Raw genomic sequence first — 25,065 nt, 5'->3', positions numbered from 1 at the left:
TATGTGCTGTGTGTTCCTGTACAATTTCTCCACTCCTCCTCCGTGAAAAGGGACAGGTATAAATCAGACGTTTGCTGTGTGAAGACCAAATGTTTACCCATAAGGATTAGCTCACTCTCAAGTCCCTACTATTACCATTTTTTATCGGGTTCACAAAGATGAAAAAGTACAAATGTAAAATACAATCATTTATTCCACTTCCGATTTCATTTTGGAAACCAAAAAACTAGTGAGATGATTGAAAGATGAAGCAATAACATGTTCTTTGGGATAAAAAATTAAAGTAACAGTCTCTAGAGTATTCTAGAATAAATTGGCTTTATTAATATGGAACAATTAATGACATCATTAAAACGTACAATTAAATGTGCTATTATTACAAATTAAAATGGATTATTTTCCCCCTACATTGCCATTTAACTGGAAAAAAAGATATAAAATCTTGCCACCTTACAATCAATCTGAAATAGGCTGTTCAGGAACAACATTATAAAAAGAAAGTATAAACTGGACTGTATTACATTTTGGCCAAACAAAAAGGCTAGAGTCATTCTGGTTCATAAAGCAAGATAATAAATAGTGTTTATGGTTTTGAAAATTCAGTGAAGCTTCTTCCCCAAACAGGTTTCCCTGTCATGCATTTTCCTGAGTTCTACCCATGACTGATACAGTAACAGTCCTGGCGCCAGAACCCACACACCATTAAAAAATACCAGATATACCCAAAAGTAGAGCCAATTGCTGGTGTTGAGGTTGGGACTTCCCGTAAGCCATTCTGGGGAGAAGGTCATCCACCCACCATACAATTCACACACGCACAGGGTGATCTGTATGAAATGCCTGTTAGATGGAAAGAAACAAGAGATGAAACTGCCCGCCTCGCACAGCTTTGCACGCTGAATCATGACATCTTTTCTTTAATGGCAGCCTCAACACAGTCTCACTATGGAAAATCTCTCTGAAGGTGGACCTCAGGGCTCCTGGTGGTGCTCCCACTGGGGCAAGTCAAATTTAATCCATGAAGACCCACGGTTTCCTTGGAGAAGCAACACTCCCTTTTCTAGAGAATTTACTTTGTGCCAAGTGGATCAGACGTTTTCTAGAGTTATTTTTTGGTGAAAAAGGTTGGAAATACTGCTGTTTTATTCTCTAAAATCCACCACCAGTTGCCATCGAGTTGATTCTGACTCATGGTGACCCCATGTATGTCAGAGTAGAACTGTAGCCCACAGGGTTTTCAGTGGCTGATTTTTGGGAAGTAGATGGCCAGGCCTTTCTTTCAAGGCATCTTCTGAGGGTAGACTTGACCCTCCAATCTTTTGGTTAGCAGCCAAGCACATTAAATGCACCACCCAGGGATTCCTTGGTGTCAAATTGTCCGGCACTGTTATCACTAAAGGAGCTCTGGTGATGCAGTGGTTAAAGCACCTGGCTGCTAACCAAAAGGCCGGCAGCTCCAGCCCAACGGCTGCTCCACGAGAGAAAGACACAGCAGACTACTTCCGCAAAAATGACAGCCTTTGGAAACCCTATGGGCAAGTTCTACCCTATGGGGACGTCCTATACGGTCGCTATGAGTAGAATTGACTCGATAGCAATGGGTGGGTTATTACTAAAATCACATTTCACATTTTTTTTTTTTATTTTGAACAGTTAAAATTAACCTGGTGGCACCATGACCCTTACTAATATCAAACAATTCTCATTTTCTACTCTACTTTTTATCTAACAAATAAATGTAGTCACAGCCTACTCCAAAAGTCACTTAGCGTCAGGACAGTAAACATTTCTCCCTTCGGCAGGATAGGAGACGGGCATTACCGATAACATTTCTCCTTGACAATGGCGTAAACGAGGAACAATGCCAGAGACCCATCCAGGAAAACAGTCAGAAGCTCCACAGCCACAAGGTTCGGGTCAAAATAAAGCCATCTTGCATCAGCTTGGCCATATTCTTTCCCTAAAAACAAAAAACATTTTGTGACTCACCGGCCAATCACTTCTATGATAGTCAGTGGAAATGGCCCTTTTCCCCCTAAGGACATGGAAAGGAAAGGTGCCACTGTCTGCAGTCTTCACGATGCCTTAGTGGAAGGTGAGAAAAGCCCGGAGACTAAGAGCATCATGTTATACTTGTTAAGGAAACCTTGGTGGTGTAATGGTTAAGAACTATGGCTGCTAACCAAAAGGTCGGCAGTTCCAATCCGCCAGGTGCTCATTGGAAGCAGTATGGGGCAGTCCCACTCTGTCGTATAGGGTCGCTATGAGTTGGCATTGACTCCACGGCAACGGTTTATACTTGTTAAATAATTTATAGTTTCCAAAGTACCTTCACAAATGTGTCCTCTTCACCCCTTCCCTTTTCATGATAACTAGTGGGATTCTAAGTTAATTCAACATAGTCTGACTCTGCAAAGACAATCTTTCATAACTTTCCCAGTAAATACATTAGAAGTCCTTACTTCAAAATTTCAATATAACATCTATAAACATAATTTAGATGTGGGGAAACTGTTATTAAGGAAATGTTTATACGAAACACATGTGTGTTGATAACTGACAAGAAGCTGAGTGCTGAGGAGGCAGCGGGAGAGGAGGGAGATGACATAGCCTGGGATTCACTAACAACAGCAACCACACGAAGACTCAGTTGTGCTGACGCAGAGCAAGCACACCCTATGTTACAGCTCTGTATTAGACTGGTTTTTTCTAGAAAGTTCCATGAGGTCAGAAAGTCTTTTTAGAGCTTGACTGAGGGCCATCCACTAGTGAGGCTATTCTTCTCCCTTCTTTCTTTCTTTTTTCTCAAACGATTAGAGAAAGAAACCAAAGACCCCATCTCTTCTCTCCCTTTAAGCACAGTTCTCACATTCTTTGGAAAAGGTATGATGGGTCAGAAATTAGCTGCGTCATCTTGTTGATCTGAGCAGTACAAAGCTCCAGTCTCCTAATGGCCAGAGGAAGGATCCCTTGGGGTTAGAGGCAAAGAATGTTTCTAAAGAAAAGGCCGCCCTGAGGGCAAGAACAGCCAATAAACAGGATAGCCATTTACTGAGCTACCACACAAGACACAAGCTGAGAGAAGAGTCTGTGAAGGGCCAGAAACAAACAACAGGTGCAGCACAGCCATCCGGCCTGTCTTTACCCGACTGTCCGAGGTGCTCTCAAACATCTGTACCAACTAGAAAACAACGTAATATTGAAAATAAATGTTCGTTTCCCCTAACTGGAAATACACATACAATAGGCGAAGTGTACCAGCTAGTGCATCTAATATCTAAGAAAGTATCATTTGGTAAAATGCCAATGATTTAGGCATAAAAGAATCAGTAGGTATTTAGACATTAAAATATGTATATGTATAGCTCCATTCATTCATTGTTTAATTCAACAAATTCTTCTTTGGCACCACAAGGCTCTATGCTAGGCCTGGAGACTGCAGCGCTGACTCGGACACAGAGTTAGCCACAAGTGGCCCACAGTCTGTGAGTTCAAACAATGGCGTAAATGCTGTGAGGATGGTAACAGAGCATGGGGCTTGGAGGAAGTGGCACTTAAACTAGGCTAGGCGGATCAGAAGGAGCCTTGGTGGCACAGTGGTTAAATGCTTGGCTGCTAACCGAAAGGTTGGCAGCTTGAACCCACCAACTGCTCCATGGGAGAAAGATGTGGCAGTCTGCTTTTGTAAGGATCACAGCCTAGGAAACCCTATGGGGCAGTTCTACTCTGTCCTGTAGGGATGCTGTAAGTCAGAACTGACTTGATGGCAACGGATTTGATTTTTGGTTTCAGTAGATCAGGGAAGACTTCCTGGAGGAGGTGGCTCCTAAACTGGGAGGAGCATGTGCAAAGGCCTAGAGCTAAGACAGCATGGTGTGTCTGAAACGGCAGGCAATTCGTCAAAGGCATAGAAGCCAGTCAGGGGTGGGGGGAGCATCCTGATCAACTTTGACCAACTCTTTGTTAAACACTTAAAGAATTAACCGGCAAGCAGGAGCATTAAAGGGCCTGCTGAAGAAGTTACTATCATTTATAGGTGGCTGATGAGCAGGCTTAGGCAGTGGGCTAGAGGGAACAGATGGAAAGTAAGGGCTCTGAAGGCTTCCACTACATGAGCTGCCCTTGTGCCGTTTCCCACAGAGCGTGGAGATGGTTGTCACTGTTGTGGTGTGCTGGCAAGTCGATTCCACTCACAGCAACCCTTCAGGATAGAGGAGAACTGCCCATAGGGTTTCCTAGGCTGTAATCTTTACGGGAGCAGGTCACCAGGTCTTTTCTTCCATGGAGCAGCTGGTAAGCTCGAACTGCCTACCTTCTGGTTAGCAACTGAGTGCTTTAACCACTGCACCACTAGGGCTTCTTGCACGAAGGGTAGGAGGTGATAAAAGGCTGCCTAATGTTCACAGTTACGAGTTGGAATTGACTCGACAGCAACGAGTTTTTTTTTTTTTTTTTAATGTTCACAGCAAGGTCCCCGGGTGACATAAATGGGTTGCACTCATCTACTAACTGCAAGGATGGCGGTTCAAACTACTCAGCCGTGTTGCAAAAGAAAGGCCAGGAGATCTGCTTCTGTAAAGCTTACAGCCAAGAAAACCCTACGAAGCAGTTCTACTGTGTAACACACGAGGCCGCCATGACTTGGATTCGACTCAACGGCAACAGGTGTTGGCTTTTCTGGTGAGTTCACAGCCTGGCTCTGCATCCTGGAGAATCAAAGGCGGTCCAGAGAGCAACATCTGGGAGGCCTGCCCCAGACCTGCACCAGAATCTGCACTTTAACAAGCTCCCAGGCGACGCATGCACTTCAAAGGCTGAGAAGCACTACTTTACATTATCTATGAGATTTTCACTTTCAGGAAAATAGGGGACACCTCCATTAAATGAGTTTTCGCTTCTTTAAAGTGAAAATGTAAATGAGCAGATGATTTATAAAGACGACGAGAGACATTCACATTTCGTGGGACTGAGCCAAATGTGGGCGTCTCACTAGTGTCTGCGGCTGGGCAGGGGTCAGGGCAGGAGGCCTCCGCACAGCCTCTGACAAAGGGGGCGGGGCAGGGGCCTCACTATGGAGGAGTCCACTGAGGCTGGGGCCTTCGGCCTCCAGGGCTTGCCGACAACTGGCACGCAAAGATTAGCTTGACCTGCTCGCCAAAAAGTTACACAGCTGCATTCAGCTCACCCCCTGAAATCCAAGTGGCCTGACTCTAGTCTCAGAGGCTTGGACTCCCTGAGTGGCTACTGACTGGACCCTGGGAGGCATCAAAGATGACAAAAATAAAGTGTTTTGTTTTTAGAAGCACTAACTGTAGTTGACTCAATTCTCTAGAAGATTTTCCCTAACACTAGTGGAGCCTCTTGGTGCCAACGGTTAATGTGCTCGGCTGCTAACAGCAATGTTGGAAGTGCGAGTCTCCCCAAAGGTACCTCAGAAGAAAGGTCTGGTGTTCTAGTTCCAAAAAACTGGCCACTGAAAACCCTAGAGAGCACAGTTCTATTCTGACACACGTTGGGGGGCTCCATGAGTCAGTCAATGGCCAGCAGCTAGTAATGGGTGGAGACGAGGAGCGCCTCACTGATCCTGCAGGACAGATCAGCTCAGAATTGTGAAAACAATGCAGGCTGTCAGTACAAGACAGAAAAGAAGCTCTCCTGAGCAAGACCATTTATAAAAGCGGCAAAAGACCCTGCTGCAGGGCTTATTTATTTGTCAGCATCGACAACAGTACGCGGCCGGTAGTCGATACTAACTGGCTGAAGGTGGACTGATTTACAGCACGTGAGGAAGATGGGGGAAATTCTGTAGGCTAGTTAGTAGCTCTGCAGAGCAGGAAGATTTTGGAAATTATCTACATGATTACAGATAGATACAATGAAAAAAAAGTTGATATTAAAAGCATGAAAAACACTCAGTTTAAATACTAAAAGCCCTTCAAACTGCACTCACTACAGACAGATTTATATATACATATATATATAAATGAAACAGCCTCATCGAAATATAATTCCTGCACAATATACCCTTCCCCTGCTTCGCGTAAATCCAATGGTTGTTAGTATATTCACAGAGTTGTGGGGCCATCACCGCCATCTAATTTTAGAATATTTTCATTGGTCTAAAAGAAATCCATACCCATCAGCAGTCAGTTCCCATTTCCCCTGGCCTACCAGTACCAGCTGCAACAAGTCAATTCTGATTCATGGCGATCCCACGCGTGTTAGGATAGAACTGTGTTCCACAGGGTTTCCAATTGCTGATTTTTCACAGGTAGATCACCAGGCCTTTCTTCCAAGGCAATGCAGGGTAGACTTGAACCTCCCACCTTTTGGTTAGCAGCCGAGTGCCTTAACCTGTTAAGTGATGCACCACCCAGCGCCTCTTCCCCCCGTTTGTCCTAAGTGACCGCTATTTTCTGTTTCTGAAGATGTGCCTATTCCAGGCATTTCACATAAATGGAATCACACTGAACGTGGTACAGTTGCACATTTAACTGATGGCAACACTTGCACTTGATCTCCTCAAACATTTCAAGCGGCAAACGTTTTTAATTACTTACACAATGAAGCAAGCAAGCCACTGGAATCAGCAACGTTTCCCACAAGAGCCAAGTAGACGAAAGCGCCCTCCTAGAAAGAAGAAAACAAAAACACGCTCTAATTTAGCATCACAGAATGGCAGCACAGAAACACTGCATTCTATGGCACCATCCCCTGCACCCCTGCCCCAGTCAAGGCTCTCAAAGAACGTACCCCACACAACCCCATGGGGTGCGACCCGCAGGGGGAGTAGATACCTGGACCTTATAAATAGGTATGTTCATATAACTAGTTGCCAAGTCAAGCTGACTCCGACTCGTGGTGATCCCACATATGTCAGAGTAAAACTGTGCTCCGTAGGGTTTTTGTTTTTTTTTTAAATAATTTATTTTATTTTTGTTATTGTTGAGAATATGCACAGCAGAACATACACCAATTCAACAATTTCTACATGTACAATTCAATGACATTGATTACATTCTTTGAGTTGTACAACCATTCTCACCCTCCTTTTCCAAGTGTTCCTCCCCTTTTAACATAAACTCACTATCCCCTAAGTTTCCTATCTAATTGCTCCAGTTGCTGTTGTCAGTTTGATCCCATATAGATAGATCTCAAAAAAGCACAATGCTCAAGGCAGACATTCTTTACCAGTTAAGTTAAACTACTGTTTGTTTGTTTTAATAATATTGTGTTTTTGGTGAAAGTTTACACAGCAAGTTGGGTTTCCTTTTGACACTTCCCACACAAATTGATCAATGACATTAGTTACATTTTTCACATTGTGTCAACACTCTCATTAGCGTATTCCAGTTGTTCCATTTCCAGTACTCTTTTTTTTAGTTTCCTTGCCTGCTTATCTCCTCAACTTTGCTTTGAATTAAATGTTGATCTACTGGACTCATAAACCAAAAAAAACCAAACCCATTGCCATCAAGTTGATTCCAACTCATAGTGACCCTACAGGACAGAGCAGAACTGCCCCACAGGGTTTCTAAGGAGTGGCTGGTAGATTTGAACCACCGACCTCTTGGTTAGCAGCCAATCTCTTAACCAATGAGCAACGAGGGCTCCGCTGGACTGATACAGATTTTTTTCAGTAAAGCACTGATCTAATGGGTGATGCCTTTTGAGTGTCATTCTGCTTTTCTGATAAAAGATGATCTCAAGGGATAGTTTGGTTCAAGGTTTAAAGAGTATCTCAGGGCGATAATCTCAGGGAGTCCTCTGGTCTCAGGTGGTCCAGTTAGTCTGGCCATTTTTAAGAATTTGAGATGTGTTCTTCATTTTGCTCCCATTCAAACCAGGATCACCTACTGTGAACCCGGTTAGATTGGTCAGTGGTGGTAGCCAGGCACCATCTAGTTCTGGTTTCATGGCAAAGGAGGCAGTAGTTCGTGGAGGCAGTTAGCCACATGTTCCATTTCCTCCTCCTATTCCTCACTCTCCTTTTTTTTTATTCCTCACTCTCCTACTTCCTCTGCTGCTCCAGGCAAATAGAGAGCAACTGTCTTGTCTTGGATGGCCGCCTGCCAGCTTTTAAGACCCAGGCAATACGCAACAAACTAGGAGGTAGAACAGAAGTGCTAAACACATTATTAGGCCAATTAACTGGGATGTCCCATGAAACCATGATGCTAAACCTCCAAACCAAGGAACTAAATCTCATGAAGTATTTGGTTGTACATAAGCAGCCTCAGCAGCTACTTGTTTTCTTCTTTTTTCAGTCATTGTTGTAAATATAGTTACCACATTTTTGCCAATTCAGCTTTTTACAGGTATAAAACTTATTAATATTATTTTCAGTAATCAGCTGTGCAACCCTACCCTTAATCAATGTAATATTTCCAGCACCATAAACCAACAGTCAGTATTCCATAAGCAATAAAACTCCCTTCTTCCCTTCCTTCTGCCCCTGGCAACCACTAATAAACTTTGTTCTCTATACATTTGTCTGTTCTTGTCTTTTTATATAAGTAAAACCCCCAAAACCAAACCTGTTGGCATTGAGTCAATTCTGACTCATAGTGACCCTATAGGACAGTAGAACTGCCCAATAGAGTTTCCAAAGAGTGTCTGATGGATTTGAACTGCTGACCTTTTGGTTAGCAGCCATAGCACGTAACCACTACGCCACCAGGATTTCCTACATAAATGAGGTCAAACAATATTTGTCCTTTTGCGATCGACTTATTTCACTCAGCATAGTGACTTCAGGCTCTACCCATATTGTTGTTGTTAAGTGCCGTTGAGTCAGTTCAGACTCAGTGACCCTACGTATCACAGAATGAAACACTGCCCGGTCCTGCACCATCCTTACAATCATTGTTATGCTTGAGCCCATTGTTGCAACCACTGTGTCAATCCATCTCCTTGAGGGTCTTCCTCTTTTCCGCTGATCCTGTACTTCACCAAGCATGATGTGTTTCTCCAGGGACTGATCCCGCTGGACAACGTGTCCAAAGTATGTAAGATGCAGTCTCGCCATCCTTGCTTCTAAGGAGCATTCTGTTTGTACTTCTTCTAAGACAGATTTGTTCGTTTTTTTGGCAATCCATGGTATATTTAATATTCTTCACCAATACTACAATTCAAAGGCGTCAAGTCTTCTTCAGTCTTCCTTATTCATTGTCCAGCTTTCACATGCATATGATGTGATTGAAAATAACATGGCTTGGGTCAGGCACCCCTTAGCCTTCAAGGTGACATCTTAGCTTTTCAACACTTTAAAGAGGTCCTTTGCGGCAGATTTACCCAATGCAATGCGTCTTTTGATTTCTTGACTCCTGCTTCCACGGGTATTGATTGTGGATCCAAGTAAAGTGAAATCCTTGACAACTTCAATCTTTTCTCCATTTATCATGATGTTGCTTATTGGCCCAGTTGTGAGGATTTTTGTTTTCTTTATGTTGAGGTGTAATCCATACTGAAGGCTGTGGTCTTTGATCTTCATTAGTAAGTGCTTCAAGTCTTCTTCACTTTCAGCAAGCAAGGTTGTGTCATCTGCATATCGCAGGTTGTTAATGAGTCTTCCTCCAATTCTGATGCCGTGTTCTTCTTCATATAGTCCAGCTTCTCGGATTATTTGCTCAACCCATATTGTAGCATATATCAAAACTTCATTTCTCTTCCTGGCTGAGTAGTAATCCACTGTACATATGTACCACATTTTTATTTGTTCATCCCTTGATGGGAATTTAGTTTGTTTCCACATTTTGGCTATTGTGAATAGTGCTGCAATGAATATTGGTGTACAAATATCTGTTTGAGTGCCTGCTTTCATGTCTTTTGGATGTATACCTAGCAGTGGAATTGCTGGGTTATATGGTACTTCCATTTTTAGTTTTTTTAGGAGCCGCACACTGTTTTCCTCAACAACTGTACTATTTTTCCAAAAGCAATGGATAGTAGTTCCAATTTCCCCACATCTTTTGTAAACATTTGTTATTTTCTTTTCTTAGTGTTTTATCTTAGACATTCTGTTGCTGTTGTTAGGTGCCTTCGAGTTGGTTCCAACTCATAGTAACCCTACGTACAACAAAATGAAGCACTGCCTGGTCCTGTGCCATCCTCACAATCATTGCTATGTTTAACCCACCACTGTACTGTGTAAATCTATCTATTTTTCATTGATCCTGTGCTTTACCAAGCATGATGTCTGTTATGGATTGAATTGTGTCCCCCCAAAATACATGCCAACTTGGCTAGGCCATGATTCCCAGTATTGTGATTGTCCACCATTTTGTAATCTGACAGGATTTTTCTCTGTGTCGTTAAGTCCTGCCCCTATGATGTTAATGAGGCAAGATTACTGGTAGTTGTGTTAATGAGGTAGAACTCAATCTACAAAATTAGGTTGTGTCTTAAGTCAATCTCTTTGAGATATAAAAGAGAGAAGTGAGCAGAGAGACGGGGGACCTCATACCACGAAGAAGGAAGCACCAGGAGCATAGCGTGTCCTTTGGACCTGGGATCCCTGTGCTGAGAAGCTCCTATACCAGGGAAAGATTGATGACGAGAACCTTCCTCCAGAGCCGACAGAGAGAGAAAGCATTCCCCTGGAGCTGATGCCCTGAATTTGGACTCATAGCCTACTAGACTGTGAGAGAATAAACTTCTGTTCGCTGAAGCCATCCACTTGTGATATTTCTGTTATAGCGGCACTAGATAACTAAGACAACGTCTTTCTCCAGGGACTGGCCCTTCCTGATAATATGCCCAAAGTAGGTGAAATGAAGTGTGACTATTCTCGCTTCGAAGGAGCATTCTGGCTGTACTTCTTCCAAGACAGATTTGTTCGTTCTTCGCCAACACCGTAATCCACATGCATCAATTTTTCTCAGGTATTCCTTATTCATTGTCCAGCTTTCACATGCATATGAGGTGACTGAAAATAACATGGCTTGGGTTAGTCCTTAAGGTGACATCTTTGCTTTCTAACACTTTAAAGAGGTCTTCTGCACCAGATTTGCCCGATGAAATACATCTTTGATTTCTTGACTGCTGCTTCCATGGGTGTTGATTGTGGATCCAAGTAAAATGAAATCCTTGACAACTTCAATCTTTTCTCCATTTATCATGATGTTGCTTATTGGTCCAGTTGTGAAGATTTTTTTCTTTATGTCGAGGTGTAATCCATACCGAAGGGTGTAGTCTTTCATCTTCATCAATAAGTGCTTCAAGTTCTCTTCACTTTCAGCAAGCAAGGTTGTGTCATCTGCATAGCGCAGGTTGTTAATGAGTCTTCCTCCAATACTGATTACCCCTTCTTCTTCATATAGTCCAGTTTCTTGGATTATGTGCTCAGCATACAGGTTGAATAGGTATGGTGAAAGGATACAACCCTGGTGCACACCGTTCCTGACTTTAAACCACGCAGTATCCCCTTGTTCTGTTCGAACAACTGCCTCTTGATCTATGTGCGGGTTCCTCATGAGCACAAGTAAGTGTTCTGGAATTCCCATTCTTCACAATGTTATCCATAATTTATTATGATCCACACCGTTGAATGCCTTTGCATAGTCAATAAAACACAGGTGAACTACTCTCTGGTATTCTCTTTCAGCTAAGATCCATGTAGTATCAGCAACGATATCCCTTTTCCACATCTCTTCTGAAAAAAAATTTCTGGCAGTTCCCTGTCGATGTACTGCTGCAAATGTTTTTGAATTATCTTCAGCATAATTTTACTTACATGTGATATTAATGAAATTGTGTCATAATTTCTGCATTTGGTTGGATCATCTTTCTAAGGAATGGGCATAAATATGGACCTCTTCCAGTCAGTTGGCCAGGTAGTTGTCTTCCAAATTTCTTGGCATAGACGAGTGAGGGCTTCCAGCGCTGCGTTCGTTTGTTGAAACATCTCAATTGATATTCCTTCAGTTCCTGGAGCCTTGTTTTTCAAAAATACCTTCAGTGCAGCTCGGACTTCTTCCTTCAATACCATCGGTTTCTGATCATATGCTACCTCTTGAAATGACTGAACGTTGACCAATTCTTTTAGGTATAATGACTCTGTGTATTCCTTCCATCTTCTTTTGATGCTTCCTGAGTTGTTCAATTTTTGCCTATAGAATCCTTCAATATTGCAACTCGGCGCTTGAATTTTTTTCTTCAGTTCTTAGTGTGTTCTTCCTTTCTGGTTATCTATCTCCAGGTCTTTGCACATTTCATTACAGTACTTCACTCTGTCTTCTTGAGTCCCCTTTGAAATGTTCTGTTCTTCATCATTTCTTCCCTTTGCTTTAGCTACTCTGTGTTCAAGAGCAAGTTTGAGAGTCTCTTCTGACATCCATTTTGGTCTTTTTTTTTTTTTTCCCTGTCTTTTTAATGACCTTTTCCTTTCTTCATGTATGGTGCCCTTGATGTCATCCCACAACTCATCTGGTATTTGGTCATCAGTGTTCAGCGTGTCAAATCTATTCTTGAGATGGTATCTAAATTCAGTGGGGATATGCTCAAGGTCATACTTTGGCTCTCATGGACTTGTTTTAATTATCTTCAGCTTCAACTTGAACTTGCATACGAGCAATTGGCAGTCTGTCCTGCAGTCGGTCCCTGGCCTTGTTCTGACTGATGATATTGAGCATCTCCACTGTCTCTTTTCACAGATTTGATTCCTGTGTATTCCATCAGGTGAGGTCCACATGTATACACACACACACCCACTGCTGTCAAGTCAATTTTGACTCATAGCGGCCCTATAGGGCAGAGTAGAACTGCCCCCCATAGAGTTTCCAAGGAATGCCTGGTGGATTCAAACTGCCAACGTTTTGGTTAGCAGTTGTAGCTTTTAACCACTATGCCACCAGGGTTTCCTCCGCGTGTATAGTTGCCATTTATGTTCTTGAAAAAATGTATTTCCAATGAATAAGTCGCTGGTTTTGCAAAATTCCATGGTGTGGTCTCTGGCGTCATTTCTGTCCTCAACGTCATTCTTGTGGGAGTGAAATTAGCCATCCACCAGGTGTTCCTTGGAAACTCTGTGGGGCAATTCTACTCTGTCCTGTAGGGTCGCTATGAGTCGGAATCGACTCGATGGCAACGGGTTTGACTTTTTTTTTTTTTTTTGGTGGGAGTGAAATGGTATCTCATTGTGGTTGTGATTTGCATCTCTCTGATGGCTAATGACACATCTTTTCATGTGTTTGGTGGCCATTTAATGTTCTCTTTAGTGAAATGTCTATTCAAGCCCTTTACCCATTTTATAATTGGGTGTTTGTCTTTTTGTTGTTGTCAAAGTTTTATATACATTTTGATTATTAGATTCTTATTGGATATGATTTCCAAAGATATTCTCCCAGTAGGTAGCTTATCTTTTCACTTTTTTGGTGAAGTTTTCTGAAGAACAGAATTTTTAATTTTTATGAGGCTCCATTTATTTATTTTGTGCTTTTGTTATTTTATTAGATAATCCATTATTGTAAGTTAGGCCTGATACCCCTGCCCCTGTACTTTCTGCTAAGAATTTTATGGTTTTGGTTTTCCCATTTAGGTCCTTAATCCATCTAGAATTTGTTTTTGTGTATGGTGTGAGGCATGAATCCTGTTTCATTTTTCTGCATGTGGAAATCCAGTTTTCCCAGTCTTCAATCAATTATTGAAGAGACTCTTCTTACCACATGGAATGGACTTAGCATCTTTGTAAAAAATCACTTGTGTAGGTTTTCTCTATTTTTCTTTCTATTTTCTTCTATTTCTCAATTCTATTCCATTGGTCTGTGTGTCTGTTGTTATACCAGTATCAGGCTGTTTTGATTACTGTAGCTTTATAATATGTTTTAAAACCAGGAAGTATGAGTCCTCTTACTTTGTTCTTCTCTTTCAACATTGTTGTAGCTGTTTGGGGTCTCTTGACAGTCCATATAAAGTTGATGATCGGCTTTTCCATTTCTGTAAAGAAGGGTTTTGGAATTTTTATTGAGATTGCATTGATCTATAGATTATTTTGGGTAGTACTGACATCTTAAAAATATTTTATCTTCCAATCCATGAAGATGGAAGACTTTTCTATTTAATTAAGCCTTCTTTAATCTCTTCCAGCAGTATATTATAATTTTCATTGTGTAAGTCCTTCACATCCCTGCTTAAATTTATTCCTAGGTATTTATTCTCTTAGATGCTACAGTAAATAGAATTGTTTCCCTAATTTCCCTTTCTGATTTCTCATTGCTGGTGTATAGAAACCAAACTGATTTTTGCTTGTTGACCTTATATCCTGCAACTGTGCTAAATTCCTCTATTAGCTCTAGAGTTTTCTTGTGGATTTTTTGAGATTTTCTGTACAGAGGATCATGTCATCTGTGGATATAAATAGTTTTACTTCTTCTTATCCAAAATCTGAATAAATTTTACTTGTTTTTCTGGTCTTATTGCTGTGGCTAGGACAGCTAATCAATATTGAATAGAAGAGGTTAGAGCAGGCACCATTGTCTTGTTCCCAGTTTCAATGGGAAAGCTTTCAATCTTTCTCTATTAAGTATAATGCTGGATGTTGGCTTTTCATATATGTCCTGAATCATACTGAGAAACTTCCCTTCTATTCCAATCTTGGGGTTTTCATCAAGAAAGGGTGTTGGGAGGGGCTGAGGCAACATGGCACTATAGATAGACGCACCATGCTGTCCCTCTGCAGCAAATACCCAAAAAACTAAGTAAAACAGATACAAATGTTAACCCTGGAACCCAAGTGCCAAATGAAGGGATAAAGAACTCGATTGAGCACTGAATGGAATAAGAAACTGACAGAGAATGAGGAAAGCCACGGATCGGAGGTCCCTTACCAGCTAACATGGCACAGATTCATCATCTTGGACTACAGCCACCAAGAACCGCAGACAGGGAGTACAGGAAAGCAACTTCATGGAGTTCCCAACACAGTGCACCCGGTAACCAGGGATACATGCTCTCCCATCCTCCACACTTCTTCCCTCTGTGCAGCCTTTGCTGCTTTCCAATGGGCCATGGACACTCAGCCAGGGAGACACCAGCTCATTGCCAAGTGACTCCACCCCAACTCCAATGCCCAGTTCTCCCAGTACCATTTTTAAAATTAAAAAAAAAAAATTTTTTTATTATTGCCTTTTTCTGTCGCTTCTCTCTTTCTCCCTTCCTTCCTTTCCTTGCTCCTGCCCAGCTAGCCCCATGTGCTGTCCCTGCCCCTTCTTTATGGGCTGTGCTGCACTGCTCAGCTAGAGGGCCACCAGCACAACCTCCCTGGCTCTATGCCACCCCTCAGGCTGGCTCCCTCAGTGCCATTTTTTTCTATTTCTTCTCTCCCTTCCTTCCTTTTCTTTCTCATGCCCAGCTAGCCCTGTGTGCCATTCCTGCCCCTTCTCAATGGGCTGTGCTGCACTGCTTGGCTAGAGAGCCACTAGCACAGCCTCTCTGGTTGTGTGTCACTCCCACTGGCCAGCTCCCTCAGCACCACTTTTTTTTCTGTTTCTTCTCTCTCTCTCCCTTCCTTACTTTCCTTTCTCACATCCAGCTAGCCCCATGTGCTGTCCCTGCCCCTTCTCGACAGGCTGTGCTGCACCGCTCAGCTAGAGAGCCACCAGTATGGACCCCCCGGTTCCGTGTCGCCTCTACTGGCTGGCTCCCTCACCACCATTTTTTTTCTATTTCTATTTCTTTTCTCTTCCTTCCTTCCTTTCATTTCTCCCACACACCTAGCCTTGTGTGCTTTCCCTGCCCCTTTTCAACAGGCTGTGTGGGCTGTGCTGCACTGCTTAACTAGACAGCCATGAGCACATGGCCTCCCTGGGTCCATGCCACCCCCCACTGGCCAGCTCCTTCAGCACCATATTTTGGGTTTTTTGTTTGTTTCTTTCTTCTCTCTTTATCCCTTCCTTCCTTTCCATCCTCCCACCCACCTGGCCCTGTGTGCCATCCCTGCCCCTTCTTGAAGGGCCATGCTGCACTGCTCAGCTACAGAGCCACTGGAACATGGCCTCCCTGGGTCTGTGCCACTCCCACTGGCTGGCTCCCTCAGCACCATATTTTTGCTGTTGTTTCTTCTCTCTCCCTTCCTTCCTTTCCTTTCTGTTACCCACCTAGCCCCGTGCACTGCCCTGCCTCTTCTTGATGGGCCATGTTGCACCACTCAGTTAAAGGGTCACTGGCACATGGCCTCCCTGGGTCAGTGTCGCCCCTACCAGCTGGCTCCTTCAGTGCCATATTTAATTTTTTGTTGTTGTTGTTTTATTCATTTCTTCTCTCTATCCCTTTTTCCTTCCCTTTCTCCTGCCCACTTATCCCTGTGAGGTATCTAGGCCCCTTCTCGATGGGCTGTGTTGTACCGCTTGGCTAGAGAGCCACCAACATACCACCTCCCCAGGTCCGTACCACCCCCACTGGTCAGCTCCATCAGCACCCTATTTGTTATTGTTTTTGTTTGTTTCTTCTTTCTCTCCCTTCCATCCTTTCCTGTCTTCTACCCACCTAGCCCCATGTGCTGTCCCTGCCCCTTCTCAAGGGGCCATACTGCACCACTTGGCTCAAAAGCCACTGGCACATAGGCCAGCTCCCTCAGTGTCATATTTTTCCTTTTGCTTTCCTTCCTCTTCTCCCTTTTCCTTCTCCCTCCCACCTAGGCCCTGTGCTGCCTCTGCCCTTTGTGAGGGGTCATGCCGTGCCATCTGGCACGACAGACACCAGCTTGCTGCCACCTTGATTCTGCCTGGCCCCCAGTGGCCCGCTCCCTCAGCATCATATTTTTGTTGTTGTCGTTTCTGTTTTTTGTTTTTTTTGTTGTTATTTCTCTCTTTCCTTTCTTCCTTTCCTTCATCTTGCCCACCTAGTCCCATGTGACACTCACACCCCTTCTCAACAAGCATGCCACAAAGCTTGGTGAGAGAGCCACCAGCACACAGCCTCTCCAGGTCTGCCCGCCCCGAAGCGCCGAATCCCACTGCACCATCATTTACTTTTTTTTTTTTTTTTTGCTTTTTTCTACTTCTGTTTCACTGTCTTCTTTCTCTCACATATCACATCCTCTTCCTTCCCTCCTGCCCATGTCCACTGCACACTGAGTACCATACCCCCAAGTGGCACTGGTGCAGATACCTGGACCCCTGTCCTATACTGCCCAAGGAAGGACATTATATAATGATTAAAGGCACAATCCACCAGAAGGATATAACCATAATAAATATCTATGCACCCAATGACAGGGCTACAAAATTACATAAAACAAACTCTAACAGCACTGAATAGAGAAATTCACAGTTCAATAATAACAGTAGGTGACTTCAACACACCAGTCTCAGTAAAGGACAAAACATCTAGAAAGAAACTCAACAGGACAAAGAAGATCTAAAGGCCACAACCAACCAACTTGACCTCAAAGACTTATAGAGAACACTCCGCACAACAGCAGCAAAGTATACATTCTTCTCCAACACACATGGAATGTTCTCCAGAATAGACCACATCTTAGGCCACAAAGCAACCCTCAACAAAATACAAAACACTGAGATAATAGAAAGTATCTTCTCTGATCACATGCCATGAAAGTAGAAATTAATAACAGAAAGAGAAAGGAAAAAGTTGAAACTGAATAACACCTTGCTTAAAAACTGCGGGGTTATAGAAGAAATCAAAGATGGAATAAAAAAATTCCTAGACTCAAACAAGAAGGAAAACACATCACACCAAAACCTTTGGGACACAGCAAAGGCAATACTCAGAGGTCAATTTACAGCAATCGATGCACACATCAAAAAATAACAAAATCAAAACATTAGCTATACAGCTCAAACAAGTAGAAAGAGAACAGCAAAAGAAGCCCACAGCCACCAGAAGAAAGGAAATAAAGACAAATGAGAGCAGAAATAAATGAAACAGAGAATAGAAAAACAATAGAAAGTCAACAAAACCAAAAGTTGGTTCTTTGAAAGGATCAACAAAATCGACAAACCACTGGCCAAACTGAAAAACAGGAGAGGACACAAATAACCCAAATAAGAAATGAAACGAGGGGACATTACAGCAGACCCAACTGAAATAAAAAGGATCGTAACAGATTACTATGAAAAACTATACTCCAAACAAATGTGAAAATCCAGAGGAAATGGACAAATTTCTAGAAACACACTACTGACTTAAACTACCACAAACTGAGATCAAAAATCTGAACAGACCCACAACAAGAGAAGAGACTGAAAAGGTAATTAAAAAAAAAAAAAAAAAAAAAAACTCCTGACCCAGATGACTTCACTGGAGAATTCTACCAAACATCCAGAGAAGAGCTCACACCAGTACTACTCAAATTATATCTGAACATAGAAAAGGAAGGGATACTTCCAAATTCATTCTATGAAGTCAGCATAATCCTGATACCAAAACCAGGCAAAGACACCACAAAAAAAGACAATTACAGACCAATATCTCTCATGAATATAGATTCAAAAATTCTCAACAAAATTCTAGCCAATAGAATTCAGCATCATACCCCAAAAATAATACACCCTGACAAAGTGAAATTCATATGAGGTATGCAAGGACAGTTTGACATTAGAAAATCAATCAATGCAATCCACCACATAAATAAAAGAATCACATGATCATCTCAATCAATGCAGAAAAGGCATTTGATAAAGTCCAACACTCATTCCTGATAAAAACTCTCAATAAAATAGGAATAGAATGGAAATTCCTCAACATAATAAAGGGCATCTATACAAAGCCAACAACCAATATCATTCTCAACAGAAAGAGGCTGAAAACATTCCCTCTGAGAATGAGAACAAGACAAGGATACCCTTTATTGACACTCCTATTTAACACTGTGTTGGAAGTCTTAGTTAGAGCAATAAGGCAAGAAAAAGAAATAAACGGCATCCAAATTGCTAAGGAAGAATTAAACCTGTCCCTGTTTGTGGATGATATACTACTACACATACAGAACATAAAAGACTCCACAAGAAAACTACTGGAACTAAGAGAAAGATTCAACAGACTAGCAGGATACAAGATAAACATTAAAAAGTCAGTTGAGTTCCTATACACCAAAAAAGAGAATGATGAAAAGGAAATCAGGAAAGGAATACCATTTATAATAAAATAGCCTCTACAAAAACAAAATACTTAGTAATAAATCTAACCAGGAATGTAAAAGACCTATTCAAAGAAAACTACAAAACCACTGCAAGAGACCTATATAAATGGAAAAACATACCATGCTCATGGATAGGTACATTCAACATTGTGAAAATGTCAATTCTACCCAGAGCAATCTACAAATACAATGCAATCCTGATCCAAACACAAACAGCATTCTTTAATGAGATGGGAAAACTAATCATTAACTTTATATGGAAAGGAAAGAGGCCGTGGATAAGTAAAGCACTATCAAAGAAGAAGAAAGTAGGAGGCCTTGCACTATCTGACCTCAGAACCTACTGTACAGCTCTGGTAATCAAAACGGCCTGGTACTGGTACAGCAAAAGATACACTGACCAATGAAACAAAATTGAGAACCCAGATGTAAATCCATCCACCTACAGTTACCTGATCTTTGATGAGGGCCCAAAGTCCATCAAATGGGGAAAAGACAGTCTTTTTAACAAATGGTGCTGGCAAAACTGGATGTTCATCTGTAAAAAAAAAAAAATGAAACAGGACTCATATCTCACACCATACAAAAAGTAATTCAAAATGGATCAAAGACCTAAATACAAAGCCAAAAACTACAAAGATCACAGAAGAGAAAATAGGACCAATGCTAGAGAACCTAATAAAAAAAAAATACAAGGCATAAATAAGATAGAAAACATAACTAACAGTAAACAAACACCAGAAGATGAGCTGGATAACTAGGATCTTCTAAAAATTAAACACTTATGCTCATGGAAAGGCTTGACCAAAAGAATAAAAACATAAGCTACAGACTGGGAAAAAAATTCTGGCTATTACATACCCAACAAAGGTCTAATCTCTAAAATCTACAGGAAAATCCAATACCTCTATGACAAAAAGACAAATAATCGAATTAAAAAATGGGCAAGGGAAATGAACAGACACTTCCCCAAAGAAGACATTCAAGCAGCTAACAGACACATGAGGAAATGCTCCTGATCACCAGCCATTAGAGAAATGCAAATCAAAATTACAATAAGGCACCATTTCACCCCGACATTACTGGCACAAATCAAAAAAAAAAGAAAATAACAAATACTGGAGAGGCTGCAGGGAGATTGGAACTCTTATGCACTGCTGGTGGGAATGAAAAATAGTTTGACCATTTTGGAAAACGACATGGCGCTTCCTTAAAAAGCTAGAAATAGAAATAGCATACAATCCAGCTATCCTACTCCTAGGAATATATCTTAGAGAAATAAGAGCCGTCACACAGATAGACATATTCTTGTTCTTTACAGCACTATTCACAATAGCAAAAAGATGGAAATAACCTAAGTGCCCACCAACAGATGAATGGATAAACAAACTACGGTACATACACAAATGGAATACTATGCAACAATAAAGAACAATGTTGAATCTGTGAAACATCTGACAACATGGATGAATCTGGAGGGCATTATGTTGAGTGAAATAAGTCAATCACAAAAGGGATAAATATCATATGGGACCACAGTTATAAAAACTCATGAAAAGGTTTCTACACAGAAAGGAACAATCTTTGATGGTTACGAAAGAGGGGAGAGTTGGGGAGGAAAACCACTAACTAGATAGTAGATAAGCGGTAACTTTGGTGAAGCGTAATACTGGGGAAGGCCACGCAAATTGACCAAGGCAAAGTCATAGGAGCCTCACAGACATATCCAAATTCCCTGAGAGACCAAGTTACTTGGCTGAGGGCGGGGGACCATGGTCTTGGGGTATACCTTGTTGTCTTAGGCTGGCTTCTCCAGAGGAAAAAAAAAATAGTAAACTGTATTAGATATCTATATAGTGAGATTTATATAAAGGAATGGCTCATGCGGTTGTAGAGGCTGGAAAATCCTAAATCTGTGGGTCAGGCTAGAGGCTTCTCCTGATGTACACACCCACAGGGACTGGTGAACCCAGGATTGGGAGGTCAGAGGGCAGGGCACTTGCTCACAGGCTGCGAAAACCGATGAATCCCAAGATCAGCAGGGAAGACCACAGGTAAGCTGCTAGCTCAAATCCCAAGAACCGGAGCCAGCTGCAGGATCCAGAGACAGCAAAAGCCCATGAGCCTTGCCAGAAAGGCCACTTATATATTTAATGAAGGCCACGCCCTCAAGGAAACTCCCTTTCAACTGATTGGCTACTCACAGCAGATCCCGTCATGGAAGTGATTGCATTATATCAAATCTCATCATGGAAGTGATGACATCATCATATGACTGCCAAACTACATCATAACAACCAAACCACTGAGAATCATGGCCCAGCCAAGTTATCACATAACCTTAACAAGCACAGCCTATCCTTTGTCAACTTGGCACCTGTACACATCTCCTTAAACCATACATAATCTCCGAATAAAGACAATTATAAGGTCATACTTGCACCTAACATGATACAATGAACACACATACAACTAAAAATGCAAAAGCCCTGTTTATATCTTATATTTTATAAGCGAAGACAACAAAAATGTTTGATGTACACATACAAGGAAGAAATACTCATAACACTTACAGCCCTTGTTTCTGCAACTGGTCACGTAGCTGACTGGTGTCTAGAACTACCTTCTTCCACCACCCATTCTGTATTCCCTTTGCCCTCAGCAAGCACCTCAGCTGGTCATGGTTCTTTGCCTGGTCAGGTGACCAAAACCTTCATTTCTGAAGGGTCTGGGCCATTAGCAGTCATGTCAGAATTTGGTTGCTTCAGTTTTCCATTGACTTTAATCACAGGGCATGGCAGCACTAAGAGATATCCTAAGAAATCTCCTGCATTCTGGACATACTCTTCCTTACCTCCATTGTGTAACATCAATCTGATTTCCTCTTGGTAATCGGGATCAAGCACATCAGCCAGTGTGATTAACTCCCTTCTTTACCCGTTGATCCAAAGGCATAAGGAGCCCAAAGTAGCCAGGTCACATTCTTAGCTTCCAGTTCAGTGGGATCAGTGATGTCTCCAGGTGGGGGCATTCCTCCCTTTGGAACTAAGACCTCTAGACCCACAGAGGATAAGGTCACAGGGACAGGAGGCAATAGTTTCGCCAGTGGGTCACTACGGATGACAGTGGTGCCACTCCCATTTCCACCCCTTGATTCCTGAACTCATAAATCCTGGCTGTGGGAGAAACAGCACCATATATTGGACACTGGTTTAGAACATATACAGCCTCCTGGAGAACACTGCTCCAACTCTGCAAGGTATTGCCACCTAGCTGTCACTGTAACTGTGTCTTTAGAAGCCCATTCCATCGTTCTATCAAGCCAGCTGCTTCAGGATGATGGGGAACATGGCAAGCCCAGTGAATTCCATGAGCATGGGCCCACTGCCACACTTCATTTACTGTGAAGTGAGTCCCTTGATCTGAGGCAATGCTGTGTGGAATACTGCCATGGGTTGAATCGTGTCCCTCCCAAATGTGTGTCAGCTTGGCTGGTCCTTGATTCCCAGCGTTTTGTGATTGTCCACCATTTAGGCATCTGATGTGATTTTCGTATGTGTTGTAAATCCTATCTCTCTATGATGTTAATGAAATGGGATTAGCGTCAGTTATGTTAATGACAGAGGACTCAATCTACAAGATGAGATTGTGTTTTAAGCCAATCCCTTTCGTGATACAAAAGTGAGAAAAGAGAAGAGACGTGTGGACCTCATACCACCAAGAAAGCAGAGCCAGGAGCAGAGCACTTCCTTTGGACATGGGTTTCCTCTGCAGAGAAGCTCCTACACCCGGGAAACATTGATGACAAGAACTTTTCTCCAGAGCTGAGAGAAGGAGAAAGCCATCCCCTGGAGCTGATGCCCTGAACTCAGATTTCTAGCCTACTAGATGGTGAGAGAATAAACTTCAGTTTGTTAAAGCCATCCATGTGTGGAATTTCTGTTATAGCAGCACTAGATGACTAAGATAGATACCACGATGGTGGATAAGGCATTCTATAAGTCCATGGATAGTAGTTTTGGCAGAAGCACTGCATGCAGGGAAGGCAAATCCATATCTAGAGTAAGTGTCTACTCCAATAAGAACAAAATGCTGCCCTTTCCATGCTGGAAGTAATCAACTTGCCACCAGGTTGCTTGCTGATCACCTCAGGGGATGGTGCCATATGGGGGACTCAGCGTTGGTCTCTGCTGCTGGCGGATTGGGCACTCAGCAGTATCCGAAACTAAGTCTGCCTTGGTGAGTGGAAGTCCAGGTTGCTAAGCCCAAGCATAAGCTCCATTCCTGCCACAATGGCCACTTTGGTCACGAGCCCATTGAGAAATAATGGGAGTGGCCAGGGAAAAAAGATGACCGGTTTCCACAGAAAACATCATCCAATCCCCTTGTTAAAATCTTCCTCTGAGAGGTCACCCTTTGGTGAGCAGTCACATGGGACACAAATGTCTTCACTTCTTTGTCCCATTCAGAGAGGTCTATCTACATACCTCTTCCCCATACTTTCTTGTCTCCAATTTTCCAATCCTGTTACCTCCAAGTCCCTGATCATCCAGCCAAACCACTGGCCATGGCCCATGAATCAGTACACAATCGCACATCTGGCCATTTCTCCTTCTAAGCAAGGTGAACAACAAGGTATGCTGCTCGAAGTTCTGCCCATTAGGACTTCCCTTCACCACCGTCCTTCAGGAAGATCCCAGAAAGGGGCTATAGTGCTGCTGCTGTCCACTTCCAACTGGTGCCTGCATATTGCACAGAACCATCTGTACACCAGGCATGAGTTTTCTATTCCTCAGTAACCTGATCATAAGGAACTCCTCAGGAGGCCATGGCCATAGGTGCAGACTGGGAGGTTGAAACTAATGTGACGGGAGTGGAGGCCATGGGCATTTAGGCCACTTCCTCATGAACTTAATTGTGCCTTCAGGTCCTGCTCAGGCCTGATCTTGTACACACCACTTCCATTTAATGATGGAGTGCTGCTGTGCATGTCCAACTGTATAACTCTGTGGGTCAGACAACTCCTAGTTCATAAGAGGCAGCTCAGGCCGCACGGTGACTTGGTGGCCTGTGCTTAAGCGTTCAGTTTCTAAGGTCCAGTAACAAGCCAAAAGCTGTTACTCAAAAGGAGAAGAGTTATCACAGAGGATGATGGGGCTTTGTTCCAAAATCCTAAGAGTCGGTACTGTCATTAACCAATAGGGGCCTGCCAAAGGCTCCAAACAGCATCTCCATCTGCCACTGACACTTCAAGCACCATTGGATCAGCTGGATCATACGGCCCAAGTGGCAGAGCTGCTTGCATGGCAGCCTGAAACTGTTGCAGTGCCTTCTCTTTTCTGGGCCACACTCAAAACTAGCAGCTTTTTGAGTCACTTGATAAATAGGCCAGAGTAGAACACCCAAATGAGGAATACGTTGCCTCCAAAATCCAAAGAGGCCCACTGGGCACTGTGTCTCCTTTTTAGTTGTGGGAGGGGCCAGATGCAATAACTTATCCTTCACTTGAGAAGGAATATCTCAACATGCCCCACACCACTGGACCCCTAGAAATTTCACTGAGGTGGAAGGTGCCTGAATTTTTGTGGGATTAATTTTCCACCCTCTGGCACACAAATGTTTTACCCATAAGTCCAGAGTCATTGATGCTTCTTCCTTACTAGGTCCAATCAGCCTAATGTCATCAATGTAATGGACCAGTGTGATGTCTTGTGGAAGGAAAAGGCTATCAAGGTCCGTGTGGACAAAAGTATGACATAGGGCTAGAGAGTTGATGTAGCCTTGAGGTAGGCAAGTGAAGGTGTATTATTGCTGGCCTTGCCAGCTGAACACAAAATGCTTCTGGTGGTCCTTTGAAACAGGTCTGGAGAAAAGGCATTAGCCAGACCAATAGCTGCAAACAAGGTACTGGGAGTTGTATTAATTTGCTCAAGCGATGAAAGTACATTTGGAACAGCAGCTGCAAT

At 42.6% G+C, this 25,065-nt stretch overlaps 1 protein-coding gene across 1 annotated transcript in view; it reads right to left on the bottom strand.

Annotated features, from left to right (window-relative positions):
- Positions 1-319: 319 nt before the first annotated feature.
- The window catches only part of EBPL (EBP like), a 76,198-nt gene continuing 51,452 nt past the window's right edge, over positions 320-25,065 (bottom strand). Inside the window, exons 2-4 of the mRNA XM_049852908.1 lie at positions 6,561-6,630; positions 1,822-1,960; positions 320-840 (exon numbers count right to left, since the gene is read on the bottom strand). Of these exons, the coding sequence (XP_049708865.1) occupies positions 600-840; positions 1,822-1,960; positions 6,561-6,630 (450 nt within the window). The 3' untranslated portion in view covers positions 320-599. The remainder of the gene's footprint in view (positions 841-1,821; positions 1,961-6,560; positions 6,631-25,065) is intronic.

The sequence above is a fragment of the Elephas maximus genome, chromosome 14 (genome assembly GCF_024166365.1).
Source record: "Elephas maximus indicus isolate mEleMax1 chromosome 14, mEleMax1 primary haplotype, whole genome shotgun sequence".
NCBI lineage: Eukaryota > Metazoa > Chordata > Mammalia > Proboscidea > Elephantidae > Elephas > Elephas maximus.
Note: the sequence above shows the minus strand (reverse complement) of the source record. Positions and strands in the feature narration are given on the sequence as shown.